This window comes from Ovis canadensis, chromosome 18 (genome assembly GCF_042477335.2).
Source record: "Ovis canadensis isolate MfBH-ARS-UI-01 breed Bighorn chromosome 18, ARS-UI_OviCan_v2, whole genome shotgun sequence".
NCBI lineage: Eukaryota > Metazoa > Chordata > Mammalia > Artiodactyla > Bovidae > Ovis > Ovis canadensis.
In genome coordinates this window covers 78,245,995-78,259,360 of record NC_091262.1, presented here as the reverse complement: position 1 = coordinate 78,259,360, position 13,366 = coordinate 78,245,995, and the positions used below count along the sequence as shown (strand labels likewise).

The window sequence follows — 13,366 nt, the reverse complement described above, 5'->3', positions numbered from 1 at the left end:
AGAAGGACAGGGAAGCCTGGTGTGCTGTAGTTCTTGGAGGTGCAAAGAGTCAGGTGTGACCGAGCTGGTGAACAACAGCAACAACAGATGGGGGGATAGCTTCAGGGTATAAAGTCAAACGGCTGAGGTCACTTGACCCCTAGCTCTCTACTGAATCTCTTAGTTAACAACACCTAGGCAACTCTCTGATGATCCAGCAGTTAGGGCCCCGAGTTTTCACTGCCAACGGCCTGGGTTCAATCTCTGTGCAGAGAATTAAGAGCCTATAAGCCACATGGCGAGGCCAAAAATAAACAGAGACCAGCTGCACATTATAAAACACTGAACACATGAGTTTTGAGGACCTGTTGAACAGGGGTGCTGAGTGTCTAAAAATCCAATAAAGGTTGGCAGGGAGTAGATGCATGCATACGTATGGCTGAGTTCCTTTGCTGTCCACTCGAAACTACTACAACACCGTTCACTGGCTGTATTACAATATAAAATAACAAGTTTAAAAAAATCCACCAAAGGTCAGTAAGTAATAACAGCCACGTGATTTGAGACTTGAGCAATGGCAGGCATCAGGTAAGACCCTGCCACACTAGAAGGCAGGTGAAACTAGCAAGCAGCATGAGCGAGGGCTACATTGGAAATCTAAGTGCCCCTCACCTGGCCGTTGGTCTGTTCAGTGTGTAGGCATTGAGAAGGCTCACAGGCCTGTTTAATCTGTGTATGAGAGGCATGGAAACAAAGCAGAACAAGCATGAGCGTGGCGATAAAAGCATGGAAAATTATTTCGGTAAACGCCAATAAATTACAGAATACGCTGCGCATTGAAACAGGAAGAACATTTCGGTCTGCATATATGGACTTGGGTATAATCCATCACAACCCTTTCAAGATATGTGTTATTTGCACGTTTGCATTAACATGTTAATCTTTTTTTTTTTTTTAATCTACTATTGTTGTATACTCAAGAACAAGAAATTTCCTTTTGAGAGCCAAGGGCTCTTATGAATTAAAGAGGACTTACTAGGATTCAAAGCCAAGGACAGAAAACAGAGCTTGAAGACAAGACGCTTGCAGGAACAAGGGCGGTCAGAAGGAGTTAATACTGTATACATTCTGTGAGGAGCCTCCTGCAATCACCAGCGGGGAGTAACCAAAGAAGTTCTGTTCCCTCAGGACAGCAAGGGAAAAACCACGCTCTTTATTTTCAAAGTGGTAGAAGTTCTAGCTTGGGAGACAATGTATAATCACACATTTTTTAGTGCTTAAGGCAAGTATGTCTGGTGTAGAAATGCACTAATAATACCATCATTTCTTCTTTTCCCTCCTGCTCTCGACCCCCACTCCCAAACTCCACACTTTCTAAGTTCTGAAAACGTAATCGTGCTTCACACTACACTGCAGTTGCATTCAATGGCTTTTGCTGACTTAAACTAAATTTCAGATGTAAAACTGAATCTCTGCAAATGGAGAGCGGAGGAAAGTGGCCATCTTTTTTCTCAAGGTTAGACAGTAAGTAACTCTGAGTGTAATAAGCTACCATGACTGCTGTCTTTCTTTCATTATGTGATCTGGAACCAAGAATTGGCTTTCCAAAATCTTGGGGAAAAGACCCCAAACTTTTACAATTGAGAAAAAAAATACGAATCTTAAGGGGAAGCTTGTACGCGTGACCAGAGATTTTCTAATGAGGTCATCTGTCATGACAGCTGGAGTGATTAACACTAGATTAGAAGAATTATCTACTTGACAATTGCAGGCAGGAAATGGCAACCACTCCAGTACTCTTGTCTGGAGAATCCCTCTGACAGAGGAGCCTGGTGGGCTTCAGTCCATGGGGTCACAGAGAGCTGGACACGACTGAGCACACGCTCGACAAACACTTGGAATCAGCTTATACTGGGAGCTGTGCTGAGCACTGGCGAGTCAACAGGGACCAGAACTAACCTGGCTTTTGTCCTGCAAGGGTGAGGTAACTGCGACAGACTGAGGTCACACATTTCAATAATTAAGCAAGGCTTAATTGTAACAACAACAAAATTGTAACAACAACAAAAAGGTATTTTCTAAGAAGGCTGGTGGTCTTAGATAATTTGACACATGAAAATAAGTTTTTTTTTTTCTTTTCTATCACATGAAGTCAACTATCTGAGCCTAGGGGGCTTCCCTGGAGGCTCAGATGGTAAAGGATCCACCTGCAATGCAGGAGACCTGAGTTTGATCCCTGGGTTGGGAAGATCCCCTGGAGAAGGGAATGGCTACCCGTTCCAGTATTCTTGTCTGTAAAATTCCATGGACAGAGGAAGCCAGAGGGCTACAGTCCATAGGGTCTCAAAGAGTCAGACAAGACTGGGCGACTAACATTTCACAACCTGAGCCCAGAGTGGGGAACCGCATCCTTTCTGATAAGAGGGTAGGTGCCAATTCATCTTCCTCTGTTTAACAGCAAAATACTCCCATCTCTAATCTTGTTGCAGAGATCAGACTCAGAATATGAATTTAACATATACATCTCAGTGGATCTCAACGATAAATATATTAGAAAAACGAAACAACAACCCGAAGCAGATTTAAATCCTTAGGCACCTGGCGCTGACTTCGGGGCTTTCACAAACACTGTATTGCTAATGAGTGCAGCTATTTTTCCAAAGGACTGTCAGCTGTTTGTTTGGAAACCATGGATATTTACCATACTATCTTCCAATTGGAGCAGAGCATTTTAAAAATAATGCTCTCTTTTTGCGCCAGTTTTGTTCTTTTGATCTCTCTTCTCACAGCTCTGCCCTATTGTAAAGCTCTACTTAGGGGTGGAAAGAATGAGTGATTGTCTCCGTTTTGAGCCAGTGGGAATGTTATTCTATTGTCAGCTTCAGCATCCCCACTGAGCAAGGTATGACCTACAACGTCTTCCCAGATTCTCTGCCTTTTCTTCTTTGACTAATGGAAACAAAGCTTTTCCCAAGGATTCCAAATCAAGCCCCCAATCGAAGTCTTAATTGGCAACACAAAGCACAACCCCTGGGTGCTGGACAATTTCCAAAGGGGATTTTGTTCTTCGGTACTAGGCTGAAAAAACCCGAAAAAAGAAAACAAACATATACCCATCCAGACGCTACAGATGCCCCAGTTCCTTTAATTTAGAACTCTGATTACAGAAAAATTCTAACACAATTGTACATATATTTTAAATGGCTTGGAGGTTGTTTTACTCCTAACAGTCAGAATGCCCAGCTTGCTTCTGTTTTCAAAACTCTCTCGCCTCAGGAGAGATCTATAGGAACTTTATCACAGAGTAACTGTTAACACGCCACTGTTTGGATTTCCAACTTCCAGATGGATGAGAATTCACATCCGCGGAAGCCCATATAAGGCAAAGAAACAAAATAACTGAATCACTACACCCTATGCTGAAAACCAAGAGTCTCAGACAATCTAGAAAACTGCGTATTTCTAGTTGACTGCTAACAGCTTATCAAATGACTATGACTGATCATTTTGTAAATTGAAAAGTCTACAGAGGACTAAGAATATTTGTAGGAGGAAGGTCATTGTCTAAATGCTGATATACAGGGATTTCCCAGTGGTCCAGTGGTTAAGACTTCACCTTCCAGCGCAGGAGTGCAGGTTCAGTCCCCGGTCTGGGAACTAAGATCCCACATGTCTCATGGCCAAAAAGCCAGGACACAAGCAACACAAGCAATGTTGTAACAAGTTCAATACAGACTTAAAACTGGCTGATTAAAAAAAAAATCTTTCCAAAGTGCTAATACGCACACATATATAAAGCATGCATGCTTAGTTGCTCAGTTGTGGCTCAGTGATCCTTTGGACAGTAGCCCATCAGGCTCCTCTGTCCATGGGATTTCCCAGGTAAGAATACTGGAGCAAGTAGCCATTTCCTTCTCCAGGGGATCTTCCCGATCCAGGAATCGAACCCGAGTCTCCTGTGTCTCCTGCATTGCTGGTAGATTCTTTACCCGCTGAGCCACTGGGGCAGCCCGTATCAAATATGATGGTTACTAATTATCCTCCCTTCCTTCCTTCCTTCCAAGACAATATTGCTGAGGACGAGCTCTGTCCCTGAGCGCCTTCATACCTGGACGAGCAGAGGACCCAGGCCTCTCTCACAGCACAGGCCTGGGTCCTGACCTGGGGGTTCAGGGCCTGCAGCCCCTTATCCATGGGCAGGTCTGTCTCTCAGAGATCAAGCTGCCGGCATCTCTGCTCAGCCACCCTCACCCCTGCCTGCTGCTCCTGTCAGCACTCCTGGGGCTTCTCAGAACATCACCGTTTCTAACGAGCATCATCCACACAAGGGCACACAAGAGGGATGGTTTCCAAAGAATAATTATACGGAGCACTTTTTTTTACAAGGAGATGCAAGCGCTGACCTGGAAATCTTTGCAAGAACCAGCCCATCACAGTGAAAAGAGCGTGAGCTCTGGCGCCAGACAGACCTGGGTTTGAGCCCATGTTCTCTCCACTCACTTGATCCCAGACAAGTTACTTCACTTCTCTGAGCCTCAGTTTACCCATTGGCAAAACAGGGATATTAATATGTCCCTTGGAAGGCTGTTTTGAGGATTAGTGATAATGGCATTAAAAGCTTGGTGCTTTGTAGGCTTTTATTATACTATTGTCAAAAATGATTTCTGCCATCATCACTGATTTAAAGAGGGGCTGGAACTACACTGTGGCTCTTTGTCTCCGTGGAAACGTAGACAGCATATTAAAAAGGAGAGACATCACTTTGCTGACTTTGACCACAGTCAAAGCTACGGCTTTTCTAGTAGTCATGTATGGATGTGAGAGGTGGATCATAGAGAAAGTGAGCAAAGAACTGATGCTTTCAAACTGTGATGCTGGAGAAGACTCTTGAGCATCCCTTGGACTGCAAGGGGATCGCACCAGTCAATCCTAAAGGAAATAAACTCTGAATATTTATTGGAAGGACTGATCCTGAAGCTGAAGCTCTAATACTTTGGCCAGCTGATGCGAAGAGCCAACTCACTGAAAAATACCCTGATGCTGGGAAAGATTAAGGGCAAGAGAAGAAGGGGATGACAGAGGATGAGATGGTGGGGTGGTATTACTGACTCAATGGACATGAGTTTGAGCAAATTCCGGAAGATAGTGGAAGACATAGAAGCCTGATGTGCTGCAGTCCATGGGGTTGCAAAGAGTTGGACATGACTGAGTGACTGAACAAAAACAAATCAATTAGATTCTGCAGCAGAGCACTAGTTACTCTGGATCAAACGTGGAGGCTTCTACAAAAACAAAGTGCAGGAATACTTGACATAAGCTCTCAGGAAATGAACTGAAAGCTAGAAATTCTATCTGCATTTCAGATTTTACTTTTATCATGTTTTGCTCCAAAAAATTTTTTTATCTTACTTAAACTTCAAATACATAAAGAGATATCAATTATAAAAGTGAATTTTCAAGAATAAAGACAAAGAAGCTCATTTTTCATTAACTATTAGCTACCTTAAAAAGTCAACCTTAAAATTAAACAACCCACTCTTAAACAGCCAATGGGTTAAAGAAGAAATTACAAGAGAATTTACAAAATATCTGGAGACAAATGAAAACAAACAAAAAAGATTCCAAAACGCTGGGATGCAGAGAGCAGTACTAACAGAGAAATTTATAGCTATGAAAACACAGAAAGATCTCAAATCAACAAATTAACTTTATTTCTACTTCTCAAAGAAGTAGGAAAAAACAACAATAAATAAAACCAAAAGTTAGCAGAGGGAAAGTAAAAATAAAGATTGTAGCAGAGAGAAACAAAATAGAGAAAAGAAAAACAATAGAAAAAAATCAAGGAACCAAGAGTTGATTTTTTGAAAGACCAATAAAAGTGCTAACTCCTCCATTAAACTAGAAAAAAAAGAGAAGACTGAAATAACTAAACTTAGAAACAAAAGAGAATATTACAACTGATGTCACAGAAATGAAAAGGATTATGAGATTACTATAAATAAGCAATGCCTTCAAACCGTGGTGCTGGAGAAGACTCTTGAGAGTCCCTTGGACGGCAAGGAGATCAAACTAGTCAATCCTAAAGGAAATCAACCCTGAATATTCATTAGAAGGACTGATGCTGAAGCTGAAGCTCTAATACCTTGGCCAATACTTTTTTCTGATGTGAAGAGCTGACTCATTGGAAAAGACCCTGATGCTGGGAAAGACTGAAAGCAGGAGAGGAAGGCGGCAGAAAATGAGATGGTGGGATGGTATTACCAGTGCAACGGACACGAGTTTGAGCAAACTCCAAGAGACAGCAAAGGACAGGGAATCCTGGCGTGTTGCAGTTCAGGGGGTGGAAAGAGTAAGACCCGAATGAGCAAGCGAGCAACAACTACCAAACTGAATTTATCAGCACATTCAAAGGATTACACACCATGAGCAGGTGGGTATTCCACCTGGAATGCAAGGACCATTCAATATAAGAAAACTAATACAATACACCCCATTAACAGAAGGAGACAAAAATCACACCATCATCTCAACTGATGCAGAAAAAGCACTTGACAAAACTGAACACCCTTCATAATAAAAACACTCAGCCAAACAGGAAGAGAAGAAAACTACCTCAACACAGCAAAAGTCAACAAGTGGAAACGAGAAGCCACAGTGAGTGTCGTACTCAACGGTGAAAGACTGAAGGTGTTTCCTCTAACGCCAGGAATAAGGCAAGGACACTCCCTCTCGCCACTACTACTGAACACAGTACTGGAAGTTCAAGCCAGAGCAATTAGACATGAAGAAGAAGTAAAAGGCATCCAAAGTTGGAGAAAAGAAAGTGAAATTATCTCTGTTTGCAGATGACATGGTTTTACATGTAGAAAACCCTAAAGATTCCACAAAAAACTGTTACAACTGATAAACAACTTCACTAAAGTTACTGAATACAAAAAACAAAACACAAAAATCACTTCCATTTCTATCCACTAACAATGACCAATCTAAAAAGGAAATTAACAACCCCATTTATGATAGCATCAAAAAGGACAAAGTACTTGGGAATAAACTTAACCAAGAAGTTGAAATACTTATAGACAGAAAACTATTAAACATCGCTGAAAAAAATCGAAGAAGATACAAAGAAATGGTAAGTCATCCTCTGTGAGATTAGAAGACTTAATATGTTAAAATGTCCATGGGTGATGGTGAAGTCACTCAGTCATGTCCGACTCTTTGCGACCCTATAGACTGTAGCCTACCAGGCTCCTCTGTCCATGGGATTTTCCAGGCAATAGTATTGGAGTGGACTGCCATTTCCTTCTCCAGGGGATCTTCCCAACCCAGGGCTCAAACCCAGGTCTCCCACATTGTAGACAGACGCTTTACCGTCTGAGCCACCAGGGAAGTCAAAATGTCCATACTACCCCAAATGATTTATAGATTCAATGTAATCCCTGTCAAAACACCAATGGCATTGTCTGTAGAAAAAAATTCTAAAATTCATACGAAATCCCAAGGGATCCAAATAGCCAAAAGAATCTTGAAAAAGGAGAACAAAACTGGAGGACCCACATTTCCTGATTTCAAAACATACTACAAAGTAACAGTAATCAACACAGCCCGGTACTGGAATAAAGAGAGATGTTGTCATCGTTTTAGTTGCTAAATCATGTCAGACATTTGTGACCCCAGTGGATTGTAGACCGCCAAGCTCCTCAAATGTAAAATGGTGCAATCATTAAGGACAACATTATGACGTTTCCCAAAAAGTTAAAAACTGAATTATTAAGTTGGTGCAAACAATTGCAGTCTCAGACTATGAATTTTATATCATTACAACTAGGCTCAATCACGTCTTTATTAAACAAAATAGGAACCAGTGCAATCAACGCATTTTTGCCAATGAGAAATAAGTTTGTTTATTCCTGCCGTGTAAAAATCCATGCTTTGGGATTTGAGGAACTCTTGGAAAGCATTTTCTGCCTCCTGCTGGTTGTGGAGGTGTTTTCCCTGCAAAAAGTTGTTGAAATGCTTGAAGAACTGGTAGTCAGGTGGTGAGAGGTCAGGTGAATACGGCAGGTGAGGCAAAACTTTGTAGACCATTTTGTTCAACTTCTGAGGCACTGGTTGTGTAATGTGCGGTTGGGCATTGTCGTGGGAAAGAACTGGGCCCATTCTTTGGACCGATGCCCGCAGCAGCCACGGCAGTTTTCGGTGCATCTCACGGATTTGCTGAGCATAGTTCTCAGATGCAATGGTTTCACCAGGACTCAGAACGTTGTAGTGGATCAGACGGGCAGCAGACCACCAAACAGTGACTGTGACGTTGTGTTGGTGCAGGTCTGGTTTTGGGAAGTGTTTGGAGTTTCTTCTCGGTTCAGCCACCGAGTTGGTCATTGCCCGTTATATAAAATCTACTTTTCATTGCATGCCACAATCTGAGAAATGGTCCACTGCTGTGGAGAAGACAAGACAACATTTCAAAATGATGATTTTTTTGACTTTTGGACAGCTCGTGAGGCACTCACTTATAGAGCTTTTTCACCTTTCCAATTTGCCAAATGACTGGGGAATGGTCGACTTTGAGTTCTTGGGCAACTTCTCATGTAGTTTTAAAAGGATCAGCCTAGACGATCCTCCCAGCTGGTTATTGTCAGCTTCTGACGGCCAGTCACTGTACCCTTCATCTTCAAGGCTCTCGTCTCCTTTGTGAAACTTCTTGAACCACCACTGCACCGTACATTTGTTAGCAGTTCCCGGGCCAAATGCAGTGTTGATGTTGTGAGTTGTCTCCACTACTTTGTGACCCATTTTGAACTCGAATAAGAAAACGGCTGGAATTTGCTTTTTATCTAATATGATTTCCCTAGTCTAAAATAAAATAAACATCAAGAACTAAGTCATTAGCAAAAAACATAAAGCAAGAAATGCTCATTAAAATAATATACAACACAACCACATTTATTTAAGAATGTATTTCCATATCAAACGGCCAAGTTCAGCAATGCAAAACTGCAATTACTTTTGTACCAACCTAACACCAAATGAGTTAACAATCCACTTTGGGGTATATACCCCCAAAATTTCAAAGCAGGATCTCAAAGAGATATCTGTATACCTACATTCACTGCAGCATTATCCCAACAGCCAAGAGGTGGAAGCAACCCAAATGTCCACCAACATGAATGGATGAAGAAAAGGCGGTATATATATGCACAACAGAATGTTATGCAGCCTTAAAAAAGAAGGAAATCCTGTCACAAGCTGCAATGTGAATGAACTTTGAGGATATTATGTTAAGTGAAATAAGTCAGCCACAAAAGGATGGATACTGTGTGATCCCACTCATACGGAACATCGGATGTTGTCAAAATCATAGAAACAGAAAGGAAAAGCATGATCACCAAGGGTTCTGGGGAGGACTTACTCTTTAAGAGGTACAGTTTCAGTTTGGCAACATGAAAAAGTTCTGGAGATCTGCAGTGAAACAACGAGAATATCCTTGACACTACTGAACTGAACACTAAAAATAGCTAAGGTGGTAAATTTAATGTGATGAGCTTTTTGTTGTTGTTGTTGTTTTCCACAATGAAAAAAAAAAAAAAGAAGAAGAAATGGTAACAGATGGCAACCTGAAACTTAAAAAAAAAGAATGGTCAGCCTTACAACATCTAGATGAATAAAACACAGTCTATATCTGTTGCTGCCGGTTAGGATCCGGAAGGTCATTTCATGTTGATTGTAAATAAATGATTCAAGTAAGTAATAAAAAGGGATGAAAGGAGGCCAAGAATTTCTTTTTAAAAAGCCCTGCAAAATCAATTTTCTCAGAATTCACAAACAATAAGTACACAGAGCTCTATCTGATGAAGCACCGTGCAAATTTGCTCAATGAAGAGTCTCTGTAGAAGCACTGTGTATCTAAAAGATAAGAAGGGACTGCTACATTTTCATTCTGAGTCACAACGCGGCCTCAAATCTACTCTCATCGACCCACGGGGTACCCCAGTGCATGGCAGAGCACACTCACTCGGAATCCCCAGCACCCATGAAGCAGGCAGCATTCTAATGAACGCTACAAGTTCTCAGAACAAGCTCATGAGGTAGCATTGCACAAGAATTTCTTTAAGACTTTCTGTGCCATATGACCAACAGGTGTTTTGTTTTTTAGGGCATAAAAATTTGGAAAAGTAGACTGGCAATATAAAATCTACATTTTTAATACAACAATTGTGAAACTGTAAAAAAGTTAAGAGCGACCTATGCGCTATCTGACAAACATCAACAGCTGAGACTCCACTGTTAACTGCCGTCCAAATTTTACCGACAAAAATTTAAGCTCAGTACAGCAATCTGAATTTTGCTATATTCCAAGCCCTTGCACCTGCAAACAGCATATTCATTTTTTATATAGGTTATACTCCCACTTTTTTTTAAATTAAAAGTGTAGTTTAAGCAATAACACAAAATGGTACACTGTGGCTTTAGTGAATGAGATTTCAGACTCTGTGATTATATCTTAAAAAAAAAGGCAGAATAATAAATCAACATGGTTTCTGTTTTGGCAACACACCAAATATTGTGCTTTCACAAGCTTTAACTCAAAGGAGAAATATTCAAGTGTCATACAAAAGACTAATGCTTATTTCAGCATCTGAGTTGCCACAGCTTTCATCAAAGGCGCCTCTTGCCTACCTTTTGGCTGTGGCAGGCACAGCGGTTTCTCTCCTGGCCCCCGGGGGTGCTGGCAGGGAGCCACTGGGTTTCTTTGGTACCACAGTGCCGTTGTTGACGGTGGTTCTTAAAGGCAAGGTCTGCACCAGTGGTCTTGCTGGAAGACAAGCAGAAAAGGCAATTAGAACCTTTCCCTTTTCAAGGGAACTTTATGGGACTTAAGGTAATGTAGAAAGAGAAAGGGCATCCGTTTCAAAATGCTAGCAGAGTCGATAAAGGTACAAAGACAACTCTGAAAAAACAAACCCAGCCACTCAGAAGGGACCACTCAGGAGGGACCTACGTGTAACCTGTAAAACTGCAAAACTTCTAGATGAAAACACAGGAGAAAAGTCTCTGTGACTTTGAGTTTGCTGATGAGTTTTTAGATATAACACCAAAAGCACATCCATGAGAGAAGAAAAATTAACAGCTTAGGCCTCATTAAAATGAAAAAAAAAAAAGTTTTTGCTCTATGAAAGACATCATTAAGAGAATGAAAAGACAATTCCTAGGGAAAATATTTGCAAGTCACATATCTGATGATATTGTATACAGAATAGGAAAAGAACTCTTAAAATTCAACAGAAAGAAAATGAATAGCCCAATTAAAAAAAATGGGCAAAAGATCTGAACAGACACCTCACCAAAGAATATATACAGATGGCAAATAAGCATATGAAAAGATGCTCAACATCTTTTGTCATTAGGGAAATGCAAATGAAGACAATAATGAGATATGTCTATTCCACCTATCAGGAGGGCCGAAGTCCAGGACACAGACAATGTATCAACTGCTGGCCAGGAGGCAGAGCAATGGGAGCTCTTCTTCAGAGCGGGTGGGGATGCAAAACGGGGCAGCCCACTTGGGAAGACAGTCTGGCAGTTTCTCACCAAGCTAAGGCTTATAAACTTTACCACTGCGGTTGTTGCTTAGTTGCTAAGTCGTGTCTGACTCTTTTGCCACCCCATGGGCTGCAGCCCACCTGGCTCCTCTGTCCGTGAGACTTCCCAGGCAAGAATACTGGACTGGGTTTGCCACTTCCTTCTCCAGGGGATCTTCCTGATCCAGGGATCAAACCCATGTCTCCTGTATCGCCAGGTGGATTCTTTGCCATTGAGCCACCTGGGAAGCCCCAAATTTTACCATAGGATTCAATAATTGTTCTGGACACTAAGCATTTACCCAACTGATTTGAAAACTTATGCCTATACAAAACCTGCCTTTAATATTTGTTGCTGTTCAATTGATAAATTGTATTCAACTCTTTGCGATCCCATGGACTGCAGCATGCCAGGCTTCCCTGTCCTTCACTATCTCCTGGAGTTTGCTCAAACTCATGTCCATTGAGTCGCTGATGCCATAAAGCTGTCAAAACTGGAAGCAACAAGAAGCCCTTCAGTGGGTGAGGGGTAAACAAACTGTGGTCAATGCAGGCAACGGAACCGGATTCAGTGAGAACAGGAATGAACCAATCCACGCAACCGTGGATGAATCTTAAATCCAAATTGCCAAGTTAAAGGAGCCAGTCTGAGAGGCTATACACTTTATAAAAAGTTAAACTATAGGGACAGAAAGCGGATCAGAGGTTGCCAGAGACTGGAGATGCTATGACAAGGTGAAGCACAGAGGTTCTTCGGGGTGGCAAGGCTCTTCTGTATGATATTGTAATGGTGGACGTATGACACTACACAGCTGTCAAAACCCACAGATCCTTTTATTATTTTATTAAGAGTCAGCCCTAATATGTGCAAGTAACGTTCAATTAGGAGATGGGGGAACCCCATGATGGAATGCAGCTTGTGACAAAAGAATCTACCCAACCGCGTTAGAAACACGCAGCACAACCTCACGGAAGCGGGTGGAGAGGAAAGGGGCCAACAGAGGGATTTTGGAAATGAGTAGAGACTGGAAGACTACAAAAGGAGCTGCACGTAAGTACTGTATTCTAAGAACAGCTAGCAAACTTGTTTCCCAGGGGGCCATGGTTAACAGTTCTGAAACCACAATGTGTGAACACGAGAACTGGACAACTGGTAGCTGCCCCAGAGGATGGCGGGAACCAGCTTCTGGCTGTTGGAGAGGAAGACGACAGACCAGCAAGCGGGAGGGCTAGAATGAACCAGGAGGGATGGCGCGGAGGAGGAGGCAGCAGTGTGAACTCACGTCTAGCTTAACAAAGACAGAGACACACAGGTCCCTGATAACAGGTAAGCCTGCACAGACATCTGTTTCCTAGCCTTGCCTGCTGAGAGACCCAGGGCCCACGCCTTGGTTTCTGATCCCACTCTACAACAAAAGGAATCAGGGACCCTTGGGGGAAAGCCCGAAACTAGGGCTGGGACAGGGAATATCCCGTATGAGCCTGGAGCATCTTATTGTACCAGAAAGTAAGGAAGTGCTCACAAAACCCACACTGATGGGGGGGTGGGGGGCGCGGGGGCGTGGCAAAGGGACACAGGAACCAATGGGAAGAGCCAAAGTTGGAACACTCCGCGCCACAGAATAAACAATGCAGTACTGGGTTATACCCCAAACTATCAGATAAATATCCACAGGTTCACACTGATACAAACACATGATGGAATAAACACACGAGGAGGACACACCCCCGGGCAGAATAGTTCCAAATAATTTATGTGGATACTTTGTCCTTCAGGGAGTGGGGCATATTCTCTGCCCCTTAAG

General features: G+C 42.2%; 1 protein-coding gene across 8 annotated transcripts in view; it reads right to left on the bottom strand.

Moving 5' to 3' along the window:
* The window catches only part of EML1 (EMAP like 1), a 194,997-nt gene that overhangs the window by 56,929 nt on the left and 124,702 nt on the right, over positions 1-13,366 (bottom strand). For all 8 annotated transcript variants that reach the window (XM_069559740.1, XM_069559743.1, XM_069559744.1 and 5 more), the window contains exon 3: positions 10,660-10,795. In XM_069559740.1, the coding sequence (XP_069415841.1) occupies positions 10,660-10,795 (136 nt within the window). The remainder of the gene's footprint in view (positions 1-10,659; positions 10,796-13,366) is intronic.